At 41.8% G+C, this 24,211-nt stretch overlaps 1 protein-coding gene across 1 annotated transcript in view; it reads right to left on the bottom strand.

Moving 5' to 3' along the window:
* Positions 1–24,211, bottom strand: part of YEATS4 (YEATS domain containing 4) — a 58,121-nt gene that overhangs the window by 6,020 nt on the left and 27,890 nt on the right. The window contains exon 7 of the mRNA XM_077954706.1: positions 12,503–12,619. Within this exon, the coding sequence (XP_077810832.1) occupies positions 12,519–12,619 (101 nt within the window). The 3' untranslated portion in view covers positions 12,503–12,518. The remainder of the gene's footprint in view (positions 1–12,502; positions 12,620–24,211) is intronic.

Here is a 24,211-nt window from a genome sequence, read left to right as displayed (position 1 = left end):
GCACATGTACCCTACAACTTAAAGTATAATAATAATAAATAAATTTAAAAAAAATTAAAAAAAAAAAAAAGAAACTAGGACTACAGGTATGCACCATTGCGCCTGGCTTAAGCCAGCTATATTTATAACTTACTGGCAATTATGATGAAGGTAGCAAAAGTTGAAGGATTAGCTCAAATGCATTTAGATTACATAGGTTTTAGTTTGGTATGAAACAGATGAGAGTTAATACTATCACCCAAGGATAGATTCTACCAAGGGAAATATGTGGGAGAAAAAAACCAACTTAAATTACTCTAATTCTTGGTTGTTGACTCCCTCCAACACATACATTCCTTTGTTGACAAATGAATGTTTTAGATGAGCATTTGTTTATCACAGACATTTAACAAAGAAGGAGAGCAAACTGACAATCAAGATTGGGTGCAGATCAGAAAACCAGTAAACAATGTCTTTTTTTGAGACAGAGTGTCACTCTGTCGCCCAGGCTGGAGTGCAGTGGCAAGATCTTGGTTCACTGCAACCTCCACCTGCCAGGTTCAGGCAATTTTTGTGCCTCAGCCTCCCTGGTAGCTGGGATTACAGAAGTCCACCACCACACCCAGCTAATTTTTGTATTTTTAGTAGAGACGGGGCTTCGCCACGTTACTTCATGGGCCAGGCTGGCTAGTCAATAATGTCTTACATGTATTGCAAGCGTAGGATCTTCCGTCCAGAAATGAAAGATTTTAGAACTCTTCCATTTACTGAATATGACTTGAACAGCATTATCATCTGCCAAGGCTGAAGTCACTGCTAAAATGGCTTCCCTAATATAAGACAATCCCCAGACTCTGTCTCTATCAGAAGAATGACCTTTGATTTCATCTCTAAAATACACAAGCTTTATTTGACTAAGGCAAACGAAAGAGCCAGAAACTTTAAATATAGCTTATTTCATTTGATCATCTTAACTAAAATCTCTTTCTATGTGAGAAAAGACTTCCCCATCAATTTTTTTTAAGGGACATTTAGCTTCAAAAGCTTTTATTGCTTTCTTTTTCTCTATTGTAAGAATATTAAGTCAAGCATTTGTGGGGAGACATGCAACAAAAATGCCAGCATTAAATTAAGTGCTGCTGATTTCCAAAGGGACCATTTCTGCAGTAACAAGTGGTTGCTGCTGTTTTCACACAAACACCAATAAATAGTCACAGAAACACAGTACATGGGTAGTGATCAAAAAATTATTTCCTCATTTTAAAGCTAGTTCTGAAACAACACAGAATTATTGTGAACACGAATAATTAGACTTGACAAGTAACCAATTTCCGTAGAGTCACAGGATTTTCAGCCTCCTGCCAAGGGAGCCTTATGTTCTGGCATTGGTCATACTTTCTCATCTGCTCCGAAGCCTCAAAGTCATCACCCAAGATCTTGGTAATTTAAGCCCTGACTAGCCAGGTGTGGTGGCTCACATGTGTAATCCCAGCACTTCGGGAGGCTGAGGCGGGAGGATTACTTGAGCTCAAGAGTTGAAGACCAGCCTGGGCCACATAGTGAGACGCTGTCTCAACAAAACATAAAAAATTAGCCAGGTGTGAGGGCATATGCACCTGTAGTCTGAGCAAGGTTGAGGTAGGAGGATCACCTGAACCCAGGAGGTTGAGGCTGCAGTGAGCCGTGATCATACCACTGCACTCCAGCCTGGGCAACAGAATGAGATTCTGTTTCGAAAAAAAAAAGTTAAAAAAAATTTAAGCCATGACTAACTTGAATATTTTATTTTATTTTTATTTACTTATTTATTTTTAAATTTGAGACAGAGTTTTGCTCTTGTTGCCCAGGCTGGAGTGCAGTGGTACAATCTCGGCTTACAGCAACCTCTGCCTCCCAGGTTCAAGTGATTCTACCTCAGCATCCCGAATAGCTGGGATTACAGGCACCCGCCACCATGCCTGGCTAATTTTTGTATTTTTAGTAGAGATGGGGTTTCACTACGTTGGCCAGGCTGGTCTCAAACTCCTGACCTCAGGTGATCCGCCCACCTCAGCTTCCCCGAAGTGCTGGGATTACAAGCATGAGCCCCCACGCCCAGCCGACCAACTTAAATATTGACTGTTCATCTCTCACCATAAACATTCTTATTGTTAAAATTAAGCACTGGGCATCAATTGTTACACACTGATCTGAGCGAAGTAGCCTGTCACAGATGCCTTGTCATCCCAAACCCCAACCCTGTGAAGCAAGTCTAGCTTACCTACTGGCGTGGGAGGGCTGCAGGGAGATGGGCAGGAATGTGACCCAGGTGCTTCTTGGGCTGCCCTTTGAACCACATCCATGGAACTCTTTGCCTACTGGTGATAAGTGCCTCTGCACACTGATAAGCACCATTTAGAAACACCATTCTGACAACCATCACTAGGCCACTGTGAGTGTTGTTGAATTCTAGATTTTTCCCTGGGGCCGATCGTTTTGCAGTAGGTCTCTTGGGCAAATCCCAGTTCTGTAGTTGGAGGACTGTAAATTGTATAGAATTTGGGAGAATTTCTTTTTCTTTTTCTTTTTCTTTTTTTGTTGCTAGATAACAAATTAAACACATCAGAGGATTGAAAAGCCTCTAAGTTGTTTGTTGTTTTATGGGGAGGAGAACAATGGATTCACCAGGCTGAATTCCTAGTGCCTGTTTGCTCTTTGAAGCAGTTTGCAGGTGAGCGATGGTGGCAGTGGCACACACAGGGAACTGAAGTTGGGATGCACAGTGTTTCCCATTCTTCCTCCACTAAAGTAGGACCGCGGGCCTGGGAGATGCCAGGCCTGAAGGATCCAGCTGCCTCTGGCTTCCAAGGCTGGTGTAATGGCTCAGTTCTCACAGAAGTGCTGACAGAATATGACAAATAGAAAACAGATGTGAACTGACCTTCCAAAAATGTATTGCAAGGCTTCTTAATCTTCACAGGAATTCTTCAGAGTGAGAGACGCCACCTGCAGGCAGCAATGCTCATGGCATCTTAAAGGGTTGATGTTTCTGCCTGTGCTCCCCTCGCTAGTTGGCCACAACTGTTCTTCTTACCCATTGCCCTCTCAGACATCTTTCTCTTGGTATCCATGTGTGAAATGCATGGATCCCCGACTGGCCAGGGGATCACAGGCAGTGAATCCTTTCCCTCACCTGTCCCCCTACACAGTTTTGGCTTTCATAGTTATAGCCACCTTTTCCTATGCATTGAGGCTGTTCCTCTCCCATCTTTGCCATTGGATCTCTACTTGCTTTGAAATTGTTATCGTCGCTGGGTCCATTGCTTGCTCCAAATACCTGTTTGTTTGTTTTTAAGACAGGATCTCCCTTTGTCGCCCAGGCTGGAGTGTAGTGGCATGATCTCAGCTCACTGCAGCCTCCGCCTCCCGGGTTCAAGAGATTCTCTCACCTCAACCTCCTGAGTAGCTGGGACTACAGGTGCCCACCACCATACCTGGCTAATTTTTGTATTTTTAGTATAGACGAGGTTTCACCATGTTGGCCAGGCTCTCAAACTCCTGATCTCAGGTGATCGGCCCGCCTCACCCTCCCAAAGTGCTGGGATTACATGCGTGAGCCTCTACACCTGGCCCCAAATACCTTTTTGACACTAAATGTTGCTTTGGAGCTACTGAGTACACTGGAGTTTTGCTCACTGAACAACTTAAGTTAGATCTACTAAGTAGAGGGGTGCAAAGGGCAACAGGGGAATCAACATCCCCTGTTTCTTTCTCTCTTACTGCCTTCCCGGTCCCTGGCTTCTAGGTCAAAGTGCTGCTCCTTATGTAGGCAAGTGTGCGTTCAGCAAGCATGATTCTGTGGCTTTTTTAATTGCTCAGTGTATGTTCCTTGTGAACACCTGCATGCATCCTGCAGGAATTTAGGTAGCATTTCCCAGATTTTTGTCCCCCTATCACTATAATACATTGATGGAGACCTTCTTTCTTGCCAAACTATTGATATCCCAAAAAGAACTGATGGCAACATTTCCACTGAGAAAGAAAGCCATGTAAGTACAAGGCAGTGCGAATTCATTCCCAGTGCCACTGATGAGCAATCAACTACATCACCCCAGTTAATCTCAAATCCATCTGGCTTCAAAGTCTAGGCACTTTTCAGTGGGCCAAGCCAGGTCTCACTTTGGAAGTCAAGGGGATTCTGTGCTTAAGAAGTCAGTGCACTGTCTGATCTCCAGACGTTATATGCCAAGAAAGTCCCATCTTATTTTGAAGCAAACTCAATAAAATGTTCTGGACAGAAGTGGATAGAGTTCGTGGAATCTGAATCTTTTCCTATACCTGTGTCACTTAAGACTAAATAATTTGTCCAATTTTGGGGACAATAAGAAAGGTACTCTTTGGGCATATGGTGGCTCATGCCTGCTAGTCCAGTGCTTTGGGAGGAGGCTAAGATGGGAGGTTCACTTAAGGGCAGGAGTTTCAGACTAGCCTGGGCAACAAAGTGAGACCCCGTATCTACAACAAAATTTTAAAATTTGCCAGTCGCAGTAGCATGTTCCTGTAGTCCCGGCTACTGGGGAGGCTGAGGTAGTAGCATCACTTGAGCCCAGGAGCTTGAGGCTACAGTGAACTACGATTGTGCCACTGCACTCCAGCCTGGGTGACACAGCAAGACCGTATCTCTTTTAAAAAATTAAAATTAAAAAATACAATTAAAATGTTCTCTTTTTCAGAACATGCAATCATTATTTAGATATTTGAGTTCTGCAAATGAATAAAAAGTATCAAACATGCAATTTGTATGTATTAGCTCAGTAGAGAGTGATGATGATCTTGTGAGATGAGCAATAGCATGTCAATTTTAGAGAGCAGATAAATGAAGTTTATAGATGTCATTTATCTATAAATGGGAGAGCAGGATTCAATTAGACTTGTCTGTAACAGGGGCTACAAAATTTTTGTATTATAGCCCTTTGATGGAAATGTAAGCAGGAGACTTTCTTGAAGCTGTTTGCATAGCTACCTCAAGCCTTTTCTTTTCTTTTCTTTTCTTTTCTTTTCTTTTCTTTTCTTTTCATGAAGTCTTGCTCTGTTGTCCAGGCTGGAGTGCAGTAGCATGACCTCAGCTTACTGCAACCTCCGCTTCCCAAGTTCAAACAATTCTCCTGCCTCAGCCTCCCGAGTAGCTGGGACCATAGGCGTGCACCATCATGCCTGGCTAATTTTTGTGTTTTTAGTAGAGACGGGGTTTCGTCATGTCGGTCAGGTTGGTCTCGAACTCCTGACCTCAACTGATCCGCCCATCTCGGCTTCCCAAAGTGCTGGGATTACAGGTGTGAGTCACTGTGCCCAGCCTCATTTCTTTATTTAGTACATTTTGGGTTAGATTGAGGGAGGGATGGAGATCGGGGGGGTTGAAGATCTCACTGCAAGCTACTTCTTAGGCTGCCATTTCTTCTGTGACTCTAAGATCCACTCTTTCAACTGATATGTTTTACAATGTGAGATCCCAGAAAGAAAATTTTAAAGACAAATCTGCAATTAGTAGTTTTTTTTTTTTTCTTTTAGAGACAGGGTCTTACTTTGTTGTCCAGGCTAGAGTGCAGTGGTGTGTTCACAGCTCACTGTAGCCTCAAATTATTGGCTAATATTTTTTTAAAAATTTGTTTGTAGAGACAAAGTCTCACTATGTTGGCCAGACTGGTCTTGACCTCCTGTCCTCAAGTGATCCTCCCACCTTGGCCTCTCTCAGTGCTGGGATAGTAGGCATGAGCCCGGCGCCCAGCCAATTAGTAGACTTTTGGTCAATAGATTTAATGAACCCAAACTTCTACTCTCTGCCAGTGTTTCTAGTTCATTCTGTGTGACCACCCCTAGCACACTTAGGATCCAGCAACATCTGGGTTTTTTTTCTTTCTTTCCAATGTCCTGCTTTCTCACTTCTAGGTCTTTCTTTGCACATGCTCTTCCCTCCCCCTTCCACCGCTGCATTCTTTCCTCCCTATATCCACGCTTCCCCTGGCTAACTCCTATGAAGCCTCAGCTTCAATGTCACCTCCTCCAGGTGGCCCTCCTGCTCTCCCTCCCACGTCATCCTATTCTAACCCTCATCACACCGCCATCTTCAGGAAAGCACTCTGTAGCCCAAGCCTGTGTACTTGAATCTTGACTTGCCTGACTGCACAACTTAGGGCTGCCAACTCTCTCAGAGTTTGACTTTCCTCACCTTTATTTTTATTTTTATTTATTTATTTATTTTGAGATGGAGTCTTGCTCTATCGCCCAGGCTGGAGTGCAATGGCGCGATCTCTGCTCACTGCAACCTTCGCCTCCCGAGTTCAAGAGATTCTCCTGCCTCAGCCTCCCGAGTATCTGGGACTACAGGCACCGGCCACCACGCCCGGCTAATTTTTTTTGTATTTTTAGTAGAGATGGGGTTTCACCAAATTGGCCAGGCTGGTCTTGAACTCCTGACCTTGTGATCTGCCTGTCTCGGCCTCCCAAAGTGCTGGGATTACAGGTGTGAGCCATCGTGCCAGCCTTTCCTCACCTTTAAATGAGGACAATAGTGGCACCTGAGCCCTTGAGATAAGGTTCAGGCTCACTGAGAGAATACCTTTCAAGCGCTTAGAGCCAGCCTGACCTGCAGGGAACCTTCCATCCACATCAACTCTTATGTTGTTTACATTAATAGAAGAGAGACTGTGAGCAAATTGGTTGCCACAGCACCCCAGCACATGGTATAGTGGCTATGAATATTTGCTGGATAAATGAATCTGTAGTTGCACAGACATATTAAGTGTACTGCTCCTGACCCTCATCACCTCGTATCTGGACTCCGAAATAGGCTCCCGTCCCTCAGCCCTGCTTCTACCCTTGCTCCTTTCTAAACCAGCCAGAGGGATCTTTTCCAGGCTGAAGTCAGATCATGTTGCTCTTCGAGTTTCCTGTCTCACTTGGAATGAAAACTAAAGTCCTTGCAATGAACCCCAAACCCTTGCGTGGTTTGGTTCCTAGTATCCACCATGACCTCATCTGCAATCTTCCTCTTGCTCACTTGGCATCAGCCACATCGGCCACTGGGGTGCTCCCCAGACACACCAGGAAAGCTTTCGCTTCAGAGAGTTTGCCCTGGTCGTTTCTTCTGCCTGGACCATTATTCCCAGAGAAAATGGCCTGCTCACTCCTTCACCTCCTTCATGTCTCTCTCTAATGCCACCTTCTCAATAAGGCCTGCATGGACCACTCCATTTAAAGTTGCAACCCTGTCCACACTCCCCTTCAGTACTCCCAACTCTCTTCCCCTGTTCAAATTTTCTTTTTCCTGTATCATGAAACACCTTCTAACTTAACACTGTAATTAATTAATTTATTATTATGCTTATTGTTTATTTTCTGACTTTCCCTTCTAAAATGTTAGCACTACAATGGTACGGACATTTGTTTGTTCGTTGACATATTCACAAGCACTTATAACAGTACCTGGGCCTGGCATGGTGGCTCATGCCTATAATCCCAGCACTTTGGGAGGCTGAGGTGGGAGGATTGCTTGAGCCCATGAGTTCGAGACCAGTCTGAGCAACATGGCGAAACCCCATCTCTACAAAAACTACAAAAATTAGCCAGGTGTGGTAACACAGGCCTGCGGTCCCAGCTACTCGGGAGGCTGAGGTGGGAGGATCCCCTGAGCCAGAGAGTCGAGGCTGCAGTGAAATGTGATTGCACCACTGTACTTCAGATTGGGTGACACGGTGAGACCCTATCTCAAAAACCAACTAACAACAACAAAAAAACAGTACTTGGCACACACAAGGTGCTTAATACGTATTGTTAAATAAATGGTTACCTATAGATACACACATGCATGCTTATGCACAGCTATACATAATTTCTGTTTATAGTTACTATGGTTTAATAGGGGCAATTCTTCCAGGTGAGGAAAGCAGACTTTTCCGGTTGCAGTTTCGACATAATGTCCTAGAAAGATTTCATTTAAATAGACTTTTTCAATAACAGAGGCATTGCACAAAGTCCCTTATTGGTGCAGCCTCAACATTTTCTTTGGCGGTTTGGACGCTCTGCCGTCTAGGCTGTGGCCCTGTGCATGTGGTCTTGATGGAATGCCCTGATTAGTTATGAGATGTTCCCGAGCAGCCCGGGGGAATAGCTTGTTAGTTCAAGTCTCACCACGGAAGGTTTCTCATTAGCAGTTCTCTTGAAATTCTTCTTGGGCTGTTTATGTCCTCCGGCGACTCAAAACAGCAAGCTTGCTTATAGTTTCTTTTGTCAATCTGTTTCCTTATCGACTGCTAAAAATAAAGTGGTTGTTTCTTAAATTATGATGACAATGGTCATTTTGACTAAAGGTTTCCATCCTCATTCCAACAATTATGTGGCACATATAATAATTTTTGCCTGACTTCTGTTAAAAATAAACTATGATAGGAGTATGTTAACTGTGTAGAATAAGTTACAAGGCAGTAGATTTGGGCTCATTCTAAGAAGTTTTAATAAGAAGCTGAGAAGAATATAGAATGAGCTGACTCTTAATATATAGAATTTCCTATTCATTGGAGAGGATTTATATGAAAAGCCCAGAACAGGCAAATCTGTCGAGGTACAAAGAAGATGAGTGGTTGCCTGGAGCTGAAAGTGGGAGTAGGGAGTGACTACAAATGGCAAAAAGGCTTCTTTAGAGGAGACAAAAATACTCTAAAATCAGATCGTGGTAGTGGCTGCACAACTCTGCAATTTTACTAAAAACCATTGAATTATATGCTAACATGGCTGAATTTTATGGTTTGTGTGTTAGTTTGCTAGGGCTGCCATAATATAGTTTCACAGACTGGGTGGCTTAAACGGGAGAAATTTTCTTACAGTTCTGGAGGCTGAAAGGTGATATATATATATATATATATTTTTTTTTAGACAGAGTCTCACTCTGTTGCCCAGGCTGGAGTTCAGTGGTACAATCTCGGCTCACTGCAACCTCCGCCTCCTGAGTTCAAGTGATTCTCCTGCTTCAGCCTCCTGAGTAGCTGGGACTACAGGTGAGCACCACTGCGGCTGGCTAATTTTTGTATTTTTGGTAGACGCAGGGTTTCATCACCTTGGCCAGGCTGGTCTCTAACTCCTAGCCTCAAGTGATCCGCCCCACCTCAGCCTCCCAAAGTACTGGGATTATAGGTGTAAGCCACCATACCTGGCCAAAAATAACTTATATTAATTGAGCATTAACTAGGTTCTAAGTCTTAGGCTAAATACTTTACAAACATCTCTCAGTTGATCTTCCGAATAACACCATGATGCAAGTATGATTATGACCACTTTAAACATGAGGAAAGTAAGGCACAGAGAGGTTAAATAACTTGCCTGTGATCACAAAGCCAGTGTGCAACAAAGCCAGGATTCAAACCAAGTAACTTGACTCCAAAGCCCACACTCTTAATCCCTATTAAGAGTGAACAATAAGTATACACTGAAGTCGAGGCTGCAGTGAGCTGTGATCACACCACTGCACTCCAGCCTGGGTGACAGAGCAAGACCCGGTCTCAAAAACTACAGTGTCCAGATAGGCCAGGCACTGTAAGTCAGTCGTCTGAGATACATATTATAATCTCAATTGTAAACAAGAGAAAACCGAGCCTCAGAGAAATCCAGTAACCTACTCAAGTTCACACAATCTGGAATTGGGGTTCTCTAAGCCCTAAGTAGTTTCTAAATATTATGACATTTCTAATGATATGCAACTGTGGGTCTCGCTATTTTTGATGGGCAAGCTCTAAGACAGGAAAAGACCCCCTGACACACAATAGATGCTCCAAAAACAGCTGTGAGAGGAATGAGAACATATTGAAAGGCCTAGTCTGTCGTTTTAACTTCACATTGATGGACAAAGGAATCTACTCATGCTGGAGCGATGAGCTGCCTCAAGCCTGCTGCTCTGGAGACTACTTGGGCCACAGGCCAGGGCATCACCAATTGCATCATCATACAATTCTCCGGAAGGTACCTCTTGACTGGAGAAATTTGTCTGAGGAAATAGGCATCCTCACAGCCTGCTGGTGCCAGGGCAAACTGGAGTAAACTTTTCACAGGGCAACCTGGCAACATGTATCAAAAACTTTAAACACAAGCATGCACACACGCACGCACACACACGCGCACATCCTTTATTTCCCAATAATTTCTGATCTACAAATTTACAAGTGTTAACCCCTCCCATTTGGCAAGCTACACTCCACCTACAGCAAGCGAAGCATTTATACCATTACAATCTCTCTCCTGTCATCCACCCTGGATTCACTCGTCTATAAAAATGAGAAATTAGTATCAAATCTAAAGAAATGTAAGATGTGGCCGGGCGCGGTGGCTCAAGCCTGTAATCCCAGCACTTTGGGAGGCCGAGACGGGCGGATCACGAGGCCAGGAGATCGAGAGACGATCCCGGCTAACACGGTGAAACCCCGTCTCTACTAAAAGATACAAAAAAACTAGCCGGGCGAGGTGGCGGGCGCCTGTAGTCCCAGCTACTCGGGAGGCTGAGGCAGGAGAACGGCGTAAACCCGGGAGGCGGAGCTTGCAGTGAGCTGAGATCCGGCCACTGCACTCCAGCCTGGGTGACAGAGCAAGACTCCGTCTCAAAAAAAAAAAAAAAAAAAGAAATGTAAGATGTTACAAGCACTACATCAACACTCTCCTTAGTCTCAACTTTCCAAGGGTCACTAGTAAGTTTGAAGGATCTTTGATGACTCCGATGATCTTGTAATGCCCAACAGCATCTCCCAGGAGTAGTTTTCCCAGAAGATTGTAAAACCTACGATCCTCTCCATGTAAGACACACTTGATAGTGCTCTTCTGATTCAGCCCACTACCCCAGTGGTTACCATAACAATCCGTAACTCATAATAATCAGTGAGAACCATTGTTAAGACAGAAAGTGGCCAGGTGCGGTGGCTCACGCCTATAATCCCAGCACTTTGGGAGGCTGAGGTGGGTGGATTACCTGAGTTCGGGAGTTCAAGACCAGTCTGACCAACATGGAGAAACCCTGTCTCTACTAAAAATACAAAATTAGCCGGGTGTGGTGGCACATGCCTGTAATCCCAGCTACCTGGGGGGCTGAGGCAGAAGAATTGCTTGAACCCAGGAGGCGGAGGTTGCGGTGAGCTGAGATGGCGCCATTGCAGTACAGCCTGGGCAACAAGAGCGAAACTCCATCTCACAAAAAAGAGACAAAAAGTATTTGTACTTAGAATACAGCACTGGACCACTAGTATCAGAAGCCTCCATCTGCATCATGACATTCCCAGTGCTATGGTTCCCAATATCCTTCATGGAGTTTTCTGGGCCCTTCACAAGTCCAGTTAAGAAAATTACAGCACTGCAGGACTTCACAGTAGCTATCCAGGAAATAGGGATATGGCAAACAATTCACAGCCTCAATATATGCTAATCCTGAAAAACAAACAAAAGAATTCTAGATCAAAAGTATCTCTTATAATATTTTTCATAAAATACAGGCCCATTTTTCATTTTACATTAAATTAATTAATATGTATTCAGCACCTACCATATACCAAGGACTGTGCAAAGTACCTTCCATACACTTTCTTATTTAGTCCTCAGAGAAGGAATTGGAAGCTTAGAGAAGTTACTCACGCTGCAAGTAGGTCTGTCTGATGATAAAACCTTTGCTCTTAAAGGGAATTCCTAGCTATTCCTCTTAAAGGGAATTCCTAGCTATTGACCTTAGTTGTGAACGTCTTGAGCCGTTCCTATTCTCAATCATTCTTGCTTTGAGAGAAAAAAAAAAGAATGTATAAATGTTAAGAGAAATTGGGCCAGGCGTGGTGGCTTACACCTGTAATCCCAGCAGTTTGGGAGGGCAAGGTGGGAGGATCACCTGAGGCCAGAAGTTCAAGACCAGCCTGGGTAATATAGCAAGACCCTGTGTCTACAAAAAATACAAAAATTAGCCAGGTGTGGTGGTGCATGCCTGTGGCCCCAGCTACTTGGGAGGCTAAGGTGGGAAGATCACTTGAGCCTGGGAAGTTGAGGCTGCAGTGAGCTGTGATCACACCACTGCACTCCAGCCTGGGTGACAGAGCAAGAGCCGGTCTCAAAAAAAGAAAGAAAAGAAAAAAGAAGCTGAGATCCGGCCACTGCACTCCAGCCTGGGTGACAGAGCGAGACTCCGTCTCAAAAAAAAAAAGAAAAGAAAAGAAAAAAGAAAAATTGGAAACAATCTAAATGTCTAATAATAAAAGAATCATTATGGTATAATCACAGAATGGAATAATATGCAGTTCTTGTTGATCATGTTTTTAATTATTCTAGATAAAGTTCACAACATATAATATTAAGTGAAAAAAAGCAAAAAATAAAACCAGTTACATGGCCGTTCACAGAAAAAGAAATGTAGATGAACAATAAGTATATGCAAAAATACTCACTCTTACTCAGAATTTTTAAAAATGCAAAGTAAAACAATAAAATGCCGAGCCTGGGCAACATGGTGAAACCTTATCATAGTGGCACACACCTGTGGTTCCAGCTACTCAGGAGGCTGACGTAGGAGAATCACTTGAACCAAGGGGGTGGAGGCTGCACTGAAACACTTTCCTGCCACTGCACTCCAGCCTGAGCCACATAGTGAGACCTTGTTTCAAAACAAACAAAATACTCAAATAAACAAAATTGACGTAATACTTTCATCAATGAGATTCACATTGAGTTGCGCAGGGTGTGGAGAAGCAGGTACTCTAACACACAGTTGTTGAAAGTATTATTTGGTACAAACTTTTGAGAGAAATTTGACAATATTATTAAAAATTTAAGGCCAGGTGTAGTGGCTCACGCCTGTAATCCCAGCACTTTGTGAGGCCAAGGCAGGTGGATCACCAGGTCAGGAGATCAAGACTATCCTGGCTAACATGGTGAAACCCTGTCTCTACTAAAAATACAAAAAATTAGCCAGGCGTGGTGGTGGGCACCTGTAGTCCCAGCTACTAGGGAGGCTGAGGCAGGAGAATGGTGTGAACCCGGGAGGCGGAGCTTGCAGTGAGCGGAGGTTGCGCCACTGCACTCCAGCCTGGGCGAGAGAGTGAGACTCCATCTCAAAAAAAAAAAAAAAAAAAGTAAGATGTATACTCTTCTTGACCTAGCAATTTTACTTCTAGAAAGTTGTCCTATAGAAATACACAAATATGCAAAGATGGTCATTATACCACTGATTGTAGTAGCAAAATAATTGGAAACAAATGTTTATCAATAGCCAAATGATGAAATAAATTGTAGAACATTCATATAGTAGAACATGGGCAGGTCTTAAATGATGTAGAGTTGTTGTATGTGCTTATTTGCAAAGTTAGCTACATCAGTCAAGATCCAGCCAGGAACACAAAACTCATGTCAGATAATTCAGTAGATGGAATTTAATATGGTGGTCCTCCCGTATTCACAGTTTTGCTTTCCATTTCAGTTTTAGTTACCTGTGGTCAACTGCAGTCCAAAAATATTCCATGGAAAATTCCAGAAAGTTTCATAAAGTTTTAAATTGCACACTGTTCTGAGTAGCAGGATGGAATCTCTTGCAGTTCCACTCCATCCTGCCCAGGGCATGAATCATCCCTGTGTCCAGCAGATCCACGTTGTCTGCATTACCCGCCTGTTAGTCACCTAGTAGTCAGCCCGTTATCAAATTCGCTGTCGTAGTATCCCAGTGCTTGTGTTCAAAGTAAGCCTTATTTTACTTAATAATGGTCCCAAAGTGCAAGAGTAGTGATGCTGGCAATTTGGATATGCCAAAGACAAGCCGTAAGTGCTTCTTTTAAATGAAAAGGTGAAAGTTTTTGACTTAATAAGGAAAGAAAAAAAATTGTATGCTGAGGTTGCTAAAGGTCTTCTTTAGTAAGAATGAATCATCTATCCATGAAATTGTGAGCAGTATATTGTAATAATTGTTCTATTTTATTATTAGTTATTGTTAATCTCTTACTGTGCCTAATTTATAAATTAAACTTTATCATAGACATGCATGCATAGGAAAAAAATAGTGCTTATAGAGTTTAGTTCTATCTGAAGTTTCAGGCATCCACTGGGTGTCTAGGAATGTATCCCCCACAGATAAGGGTGGGAACTACTGCATAGGAATCAATTACAAAGGTTTAGAGGCAAAACTATTTGTATCCAGAAAGTGGTAATCTGGGTACATGGGCTGCCCTGCAGGCTTTGACACAGGCAGGTGGTGAGTGAGAAGAGCAGGGCCAAGATTACTCTGTCCAAGGCCATATCTTCCTATCTCTCTCTGCTTCTTTCTGTGTATCAACTTCAATCTCTCTCTGTATACCAGCTTTCTGCTCTTCTCCATGCACATAGCTGTACCAGCTCTAGTTCAAGAATTAGCGATAGCTGAAGATAATCCCAGGAGACAGTCTGATTAATCCAGATTGGGTTAAGCACCCACCCAAGTCCAATCAAAGTAGGGGGAAGGTTCACATAATATAAACATGGCCACAGAACCCACCTTTGTGAGTGGAGGGTTGCAGTTCTCACCAGAGGAACCTAGAACGGAGAGATCCTATCTACTGTTGACAATATGGGTGTCTTAGTTCATTTTCAACTGCCAAACAGACTGGGTAATTTACAAAGAATAACAGACTGGGTAATTTACAAAGAAAAGGCATAGATTTCGCTCATGGTTCTGGAGGCTGGGAAGTCCCAGGGTATGGCACTGGCAGCTGCTTGGCCATCTGGTCAGAGTCTTCCTGTTCTATCATCCCCTCGATGAAAGCAGAAAGGCAAGTGAGTGCAAGAGCCAGAGAGAAAATGAGGGCCAAACTCATCTTTCATCAGGAGTCCACTCCCACAATAACTAACCCACTCCCAAAATAACTAACCCACTCCTGAGATAACAGCTTTAATCCATTCAATGAGGGCTCTGCTCCCAAAGGTCTCACCCAACACTATCATAGTGGCAACCAAATTTTAACACAAGTTTTGGAGGGGACATTTAAACCATAGCAATGAGCAACTGCGTTGATACTAATGCCATCTAACAGAGCAGGAAATTCACGATGGGGAGAAGTTTGAAATAGGAGATGATAACTTAAGCTTGGAACATGCTCAATTGAGGTGCCTGCAGAACATCCAAATATATAATTTAGGAGGTAACAGAACAGAGAGTCTAGAGCTCAGCGTGGGAATTTGTGCTGGAAATCTAGACTTGTGACAATTAGCGTAAAATTGTGTTTGAAACCAAGGGTAAGTAAGGGGAAAAGAAGATGGTTCAGAATAGAACCTTAGGGAATAAGACACATTTACAGAATGAACAGAGGAAGAGGAAATGCTGAAAGAGACTGAGAAGAATTGGGCAAAAGGACTGGAGGAAAAAAAAGAAACAAACAAACAAAAAATCATGGTGAAAGAGACAGAAGAAAGAGAAAGGAAGTTTCAGGTAAAAGAAAGTGGTCAATTTTGTCAAATGCTTCTGAGAGGTCATATAAAATAAGCCCTGAAAACTGCTTGTTTGGATGTGGTCCCAAGAAGATATCTGATAATTTGGGTATCAAGGTGAAGGAAGAAGCCAAATTGCAATGCACTTAGGAGGTTAGGAAATGAATTCCTCATGATATAATTCCCTTGCCACATTCATGAACAGGTAGGTGACAAGCTTTGCATAACACTAAATAGAAGAAATAAACCATTGTGCTTGTATGTCACGGTTCTTCTGCAAATTCCGCCCCCCGTTTTCTTCTTTTTGAGACAGAGTCTTGCTCTGTTGCCTAGGTTGGAGTGCAGTGGCACGATTTTGGCTCACTGCAACCTCTGCCTCCCACGTTCAAAGGATTCTGCTGCCTTGGCCTCCCAAGTAGCTGGGATTATAGGCGTGCACTACCATGCCTGGCTAATTTTGGTATTTTTAGTAGGGACGGGGTTTTGCCATGTTGGCCAGGCTGGTCTTAAACTCCTGACCTCAGGTGATCTGCCTGCTTCAGCCTCCCAAAGTGCTGGGATTACAGGTGTGAGCAACCACACCTGGATGCAAATCCCTTTTAACAGGGTAACTTGGACTAATCTCGTCAGTTCAGAACATTTACAAAGGCCAAATCTCAGGTTTTTACTTTGAATTCACAGAGCAAATCACAAAGGTCCCCTTGGGATTGGTGATTCTTATATACTCCCAGTCTAGAGAAACATCAGAACAGGGGCCAGCCAGCTACAGTCCTTGCGCTGCATCTGGCTTGCTGCAAGGTTTTGTATGGTTTGTTTATAAAGAATATTTTTTTACATTTTTTCAATGTTTGACAAAATATCAAATCATATAATGTCGTGTATCACAAAATTTCAGTGTCTATAAATAAATTTTATTGGAACTCAGCACTCATCTATGTCTGACTGCTTTTGTGCTACAATAGCAGAGTTCAATACCTATGACAGAGACCATAAAATGCTTACTATCTGGCCCTTTTCAGAAAAAGTCTGTGGATCCCAACTCTAGACAATTAGACAGGGCAGTCCTGGGACTTTAGGTTGCTCTTTGGAGATGTAAAAATAGCTTAGTTATTGTCACCAAACCTCAACAAAAAGCATACTATATATTTGTTTAATCTCCTAAAATTTTAGGTATAGGAACAACCCTAGCAGAATTAGGCCCACACGAATGGCCCCATTTTAGGCCAAATCTCGGGGTTTTCACTTTTGACATGTAGTGAGCTATGTACTCATTTGTGGTGTCTTGGAACACAACTAGACAAGACTCTGTGCCTGGCATTGGGACAGGCTAGAATAGAGAGAGGAAAAGCCAAGATCTGTAACTAGACTTAGGCCCTGGTGTGGAATAGTTCCAGGACGGGCCCTGGAAGTTAAGTGGCAGGGAACAATAAAATGCCGTGGAGCACTTCCCAGATGAGAGGCCTACCAAGGGCTTTATACACACTTACCAAGATAAACAAGACCAACGGCCTCCTCTTTCAACAAAAAGCTTACCGTCTGAAGAGTGGGAATACAAATCTAGGGTTAAAATCCTAGGTTCACAGCTGGATCTGGGAGATCACCCATTCCAGTTTTCCCTTTCTGGGTGAGTTGAATACCATGAAACAGAGGCAAGCAAGATGCTAAGGTAGTTTAAAGGAGGGTGAGCTTACTTGCCGGCAGGCAATTTCAGCCTGGAAGGAAGGAAATACTTGAACAAAAGAAAGTGGAGAGTGTGAGAGACAAGAAACCTCAGAGTACGTTTAAGGAACAGCATGAAGATCCTACTGGCTGAAATGGAGGGTGTGTATGAACTAATTTTTAACTTACAAATTTACTTTCAATTTCCAGCTATGCACAACAGGAGGTCTTTTTTAGATTCAACTAAACATGAACTCACAATCTGGACCACACTCAGATATTGCAGCGGATACTCCAAAGGAAGCATAGATTGCCACTGGGCCATGGACATGTCCTCCCAGGACTCCCTGCAGCAGTCCACCCAGCAGCGCTGCTTAGGTTCCCACAGCAAGATCCTTACTGGCCACCAAAGGTTGAGTTCTCGTGCAGAAAGGGAAACAGTTTTGCCAGCCCTTTACCCATGCTCCCCAACACCAGCTCCAGTTTCACTGCTTTCCCCCAAAATAACTCCTGGTAATATTTTTCTGAGAATTTACATGAAATTATGTAGATATAGGTAGACATTTGGTTTATATCTATTTTTTCACTATTAAAACAAGCAACGAACATCCTTATGTACACATGAAAGTATTTCCTATCAGTGAAATTACTTGATCAAATGGTAAATTTTCAATCTTTTTTTAAGAGACAAGGACTCACTATGTTGCCCAGGCTGGAGTACAGTGTCTATCCACAGGTATGATCCCACTACTCATCAGCATGGGAGCTCTGACCTGCTTCATTTCTGACCCGGGCTGGCTCACCCCTCCTTAGGTAACCTGGTAGTACCCTGCTCCCAGAGGTCACCATATTAATGCCAAACTTAGTATGGACACCAGATCAGCATAGTGCACTACAGCTTAGAATTCCTAGACTTGAGCGATCCTGCCGCCTCCGCCTCCTGAATAGCGGGGACTACAGGCACGCACCACGGCACTCAGTAACTTTTAAATTTTGATAGGTAATATTAAGTGGCTATTAATCTTAATGCACACCAACAATGTATGAGTACCAATTTCCTTTCACTCTCTGTGACTGAATATTAGACATCTTTAAATTTTGTCTTTACAATGAACCAACAATTGTCTTTTGTTAATTTGCATTTCTCTGATTACTAGTGAGTTCATATACCCTTTTTTTTTTTTTTTAAACTTTTTAAATTAGAGAGGGGGGTCTTGCTATGTTGCCTAGGCTTTTCTCAAACTCCTGGGCTCATGTGATCCTCATGCCTCGGCCTCCCAAAGTGCTGGGATTACAGGCATGAGCTACCATGCCTGGCCATATGCCTTTTCAAATGTTTATTAATCACCATTTATATTTTTTGTATGTGATCATATTCTTTGCCCATTTTTCTATTGAATTGACTTTTTTCATTGATTTGCAGGGGATATATATATATGGCATATATATTAATGTATTGTTTATATACACACGATATTTCTATTTTATTGAGTATTATTAGATATGTAATGGAAACTATTAAAAACTTTTGATCAGTACAGCTTGGTGGCTAAGTGAATGTCAGGGCTTTGGAGTTAGACTTGTGTCTCAGCTCTATGACTTCCTAGTATGTGACCTTGCGCAAAGCACTTAATCTCCCTGAACCTGTTTTGCTAAGTGGGGATGATAGATGTACTCACTGGCTTGTCTTGAGTATGGGACACATAAAGTATTCAGTAAATGGTAACACTTAGCTTTCTTTTTTTAAATTGAGATATAATTCACATACCATAAAGTGTAGAAGTCAGTCATTTTTAGTATATTCACAAGGTTGTGCAAGGATCACCACTATCTAATTCAAGAACTTTTCCATCACCCCTACCTAAAAAAATTCTGTACCCAGTCACTCCCCATCCTCCCTTCCCCACCCATCTCCTGGCAACCACTAATCACTTTCTGTCTCTATGGATTTACCTATTTTGGATGTTTCATATAAGTGGAGTCATACAGTAGGTAGCCTTTGTGTCTGGCATCTTTCATTTGGCATGTTTATAAGGTTCATTCTGCATGTTTAGCACATCATTTATTTTTACTGCTGAGTAATAATCCATTGTACTGATACACCACATTCGATTTATTCATTCATCAGTTGATGGACATTGGGATTGTTTCCAATTTTGGCTATTCTGAATTATGCTGCTATAAATATTCATGCACAAGTTTTTGTGTGGACATGTTTTCAATTCTCCTGGGTATATATCTAGAAGAATTTTGAGGTCATATGGTAACTCTATTTTTTTGTTTTTTTTTTTTGAGATGGAGTCTCGCTCTGTTGCCCAGGCTGGAGTGCAGTGGCCGGATCTCAGCTCACTGCAAGCTCCGCCTCCTGGGTTTACGCCATTCTCCTGCCTCAGCCTCCCGACTAGCTGGGACTATAGGCGCCCGCCACCTCGCCCGGCTAGTTTTTTATATTTTTTAGTAGAGACGGGGTTTCACCATGTTAGCCAGGATGGTCTCGATCTCCTGACCTCGTGATCTGCCCTTCTCGGCCTCCCAAAGTGCTGGGATTACAGGCTTGAGCCACCGCGCCCGGCCTATGTTTAACATTTTAAGGAACTCTGAAACTTTTTCTACATCAGCTGCGTCTTTTTACATTTTTACCAAAAATATATGAGAGTTTCAATTTCTCCACATCCTAATCAGCACTTATTATTGTCTGTCTGTTTTATTGCAGCCATTCTAGTGGATGTAAAGTGTTATCATCATTTTGATTTGTATTTCCAAATGATATTAAGCATCTTTTTATATTTTTATTGGCCATTTGAATATCTTGTTTGGAGAAATGTATATTCAAATTTTTTGTCAATTTTTTTTTTTTTTTTTTGAGACAGAGTCTCGCTCTGTTGCCCAGGCTGGAGTGCAGTGGTGCGATCTTGGCTCGTTGCAACCTGCGCCTACCGGGTTTAAACAATTCTCCTGCCTCAGCCTCATGAGTAGCTGTGACCATAGGTGCACACCGCCACTCTCGGCTAATTTTTTTTTGTATTTTTAGTAGAGACAGGGTTTCACCGTGTTAGCCAGGATGCTCTCCATCTCCTGACCTCATGATCCACCCACCTCGGCCTCTCAAAGTGCTGGGATTACAGGCGTGAGCCACCGCATCCGGCCAAAGCACAAAAGTTTTTAATGATGAAGATCAATTTGTCTTTTTTTTTTTGAGACAGGGTCTTGTTCTGTTGCCCAGGTTGGAGTGCAGTGGCATGATCCTGACTTGCTGCAACCTCCATCTACTGGGCTCAAGTGATCCTCCCAACTCAGCCTCCCAAGTAGCTGGGACTACAGGTGCACACCACCATGCCCAGTTAATTTTTGTATTGTTTTAGTAGAGACAGGATTTTGCCATGTTGCCCAGGCTGGTCTCGAACTCCTGGGCTCAAACAATACACCCACCCTGTCTCCCAAAGTGCTGGGATTACAGGTTTGAGCCACTGTGTCCGGTCAATTTGTCTATTTTTTTATTTGGTTGAGTGCACTTTAGGTGTTATATTCCTAAGTATTTTATTGTTTTAGATGTTATTATAAATGAAATTGTTTTTTTAATTTTTATTTTCAGATTTTTCATTGCTGGAGTATGGAAATAATTGATTTTTGTATATAATCATTCATCCTGCAACTTTACTGCATCCATTTATTACCTCTATTAGGGTTTTTTTTTGGTGTGTGTATTCCTTAGGGTTTTCTTTGTACAAGATTATGTCATCTCCAAATAGAGATCACTTTACTTCTTCCTTTCTAATCTGGATGACTTTTATTCCTTTTGCTTGCCAAATTGCTCTGGCTAGAACCTCCCACACAATGTTGAATAGATGTGGAAAGAGTGAACATCCTTATCTTTTTCCTGATCTTATGGGGAAAGAATCCAGTCTTTAACCACTATATATGATGCTTCCCACTGAGGAAGTTCTCTTATATTACTAATTTGTTTAGTGTTTTTTAAATCATAAAGGGGTATTGGATTCTGTCAAATGATTTGTCTGCATTTATTGACATGATCATGTGTATTTTCTGTCCTTTGTTCTATTAATATAGTGTATATGTTAGTTCATTAAGGCTGCCATAACAAACTATCACATATGGGTATTTGGTATTTATTTTCCCACAGTTCTGGAGGTTATAAGTCTGAGATCAAGTTGTGGGCAGGATTAGTTTCCTGAGGCCTCTCTCCTTGGCTTGTAGATGGTTGTCTCCTCCCTGTGTCTTCACATAGTCTTCCTTCCATGAGTGTCTGTGTCTTAGTCTCCTCTTATAAGGACACTAGTCAATTTTCATGCTGCTAATAGAGACATACCAAGATTGGGTAATTTATAAAGAAAAAGAGATTTAATGGACTCACAGTTCCACATGGCTGAGGAGGCCTCATGGTGGAAGGTGAAAGATGAGCAAAGGCATGTCTTACATGGTGGCAGGCAAGAGAGCATGTGCAGGGAAACTACCCTTTATAAAACCATCAGATCTCATGAGACTTATTCACTATCATGAGAACAGCACAGGAAAAACCAGCCCCCATGATTCAGTTACCTCCACTGGGTCACTCTCACAACAAGTGGGAATTATGGGAGCTACAATTCAAAATGAGATTTGGGTGGGGACACAGCCTAACTATATCACCAGTCGTATTGGATTAGGGCCCAACCTAATGATTATAATTACTTCTTTGACACTATCTTCAAAAACAGTCACAGTCTGAGGTACTAGGGGTTAGGGCTCAACATGTGAATTGGAAGAGGGACACAATTCAGCTCATAATAGTATATGTGTACTTGTTGATTTGTATATGCCAAACCAACCTTGCATTCCTGAGATAAATCCCACTTGCTAATGGGACTTTTTATCCTTTTTATGTTGCTGGATTTGGTGTGTTAGTATTTCATCAAGGATTTTAGCAGATGGCCAGCATTATTATCCTCTTTATTCTTACCATTCAACATGCTTTTACATGTGCTATGTCATTTACTCTTAAACAGAATTCCGTGAGGTAGGTAGTATGTTTACCACAACAAACTGAGGCTCAGGAAAGTTTATTTTCCCCTAATTATAAACTTGCAGTAGTACATAGTATAAATTGGAATTAAAATTACAGATGGGGAGAACATTTAGGGAGATGAAAGAAAGCAGGATTTGGTGAGAACAAAGAGAAACTTTGTATGGATGGAAGTTTACAGAATCAATTTGAATAGCATCAGTGATCTCAATGATGTAAGAACTGAGATCATCTGCTGATGTGCAGAATAAGAGTAAATAGATTCGTGGTTTCAATTCATGCATGTAATTAAACCAAATAGGAGTGACAATTCTCATTAATTTTGAGAACATGATTTAACCAGATTAACTGGTGGGAGAATGAGCCAAAATTTTAGTAATAGGAATTTGACTACCTCAGTAACAGTAAACCTCAGCTTACAGATTCCTTCTTTCTTGGAAAGTTTGTTTCCCAGTTGATTTCCAGTTTGCACACTCTTCTCTAAGCTTTGGGGGAGCTGTACCATGACTGTTCAGTCAGGAAATGCTGAATAAAAATTGAATCTCTGGTCCCAACAGATTGTGTGACTCTGAAAGTCATTTAATTTCTTCATGACTTTACTCCCTTATCAAATGAGGGAATTAAGTTAGATGATTAGCTCCCAGCTTTATGACTCTATTCATTTAGTGAATAAGCAGACTGGTGATTCAGTAGACTGGAAATTTTCAGACAGCAACAATGAAGAATTTACTAAGGGTAGACTAAGGAATTACTAAAGAGCAATGAAGCCTTGTTGAGAGTAGAGAACAGTTAACTCAGGATAGCCAGTGAAAGTGAGAAAAGTAAACAGCTAGGGTGGAGACTGGGGAAAGCTACCTAGAGTTGGGGACTGACATGAGGCACATTACATAAGGCTACTGAAATCTAGGTGGTCAATTGGTTAAAATTTATCTTAAGTAAAAATAACTAAGAATAATTTAAAAGCCAGATCAGAGAGTCCAGACTGGGGCAGGATACAGATGAAACCCATACGTTTAACTGCTTATTTTTACATTAGGATCATAATGTTATTTATCCCAGTTCACTGGACAATGCACTGAAGAGCAAGGACTTTACCCATAAGTCCCTTCAATAAAGTTCCTGAAGGAGTCCTGGCCCTGGTCCCTTACATCATTTACAGGTCATGTTTAATTTCTTTGAACTGTTATATGATACTTCATCATAGGAGGCAATGTTCCGATAATCAAGACATCTGTTTTTCCTTTTCATTTAATTTTTAAACTACTTTTATTCTCTTTCACTCAAAGGAAATGCATTCTTATTTTTTTAAAAGCTAAATATTTAGACACATAATGAAGATAGTTACAGTCCCTATAATTCTTCCTGTTAGGATTGGTGATGATTCATTCCTCCAAGTTACTTTTATTTGCTTACTATTACGTACAAACATTTAATTATAAACACTGTTTTTCAAACTACCTTCCCTCCCCTACCAACAAAGTGCATAGATCTGCTTTATTCATTTTGACAACCACAGAGGATTCCATTGTATCATGATATATCATAATTTATACAGCTTCTATTGACAGACATTTGCCTTGCTTCCAATTTTTTTCTATTTTTTCATTGTAAATAATGCTGTAGTGAAAATTCTTGTGCATATCTTGCATATTTGGATAAATGTTATAAGTAATACATTCTTTTTTCTTATTTTTTTTCCTTTTCCCTTCTTCCTTCTGTGAAAATAACATATTCCTAAAACTCTACTTGCTTTCAATAAAAAAAAGTAAACAAATGTGAATTTTAAAAGTGAAACTATTGACTCAGAGTCTTTTAGCAGATATTCCTAAATTATCCTCCAAAAACACTGAACTAATTTATAATACCATCATTGTATGAGGGTAGCTGTTTCCTCACTCTCTTGCTATCACTGTCTTTTTTTGTTTTGCTTTGCTTTTTTAAGTCTAGAATTTAAAAAGTAGAGTTAGCAAATAAAAATAGAGTATGTTTAGTTAAATTTGAATTTCAGATAAAAAATGATACTCTATCTCAGGCTAGGCATGGTGGCCCATGCCTGTAATCGCAGCACTTGGGCTGACTGCTTGAGCCCAGGAGTTCAAGACTAGCCTGGGCAATAAT

The sequence above is a fragment of the Macaca mulatta genome, chromosome 11 (assembly GCF_049350105.2).
Source record: "Macaca mulatta isolate MMU2019108-1 chromosome 11, T2T-MMU8v2.0, whole genome shotgun sequence".
In the NCBI taxonomy this organism is placed as follows: Eukaryota; Metazoa; Chordata; class Mammalia; order Primates; family Cercopithecidae; genus Macaca; species Macaca mulatta.
Note: the sequence above shows the minus strand (reverse complement) of the source record. Positions and strands in the feature narration are given on the sequence as shown.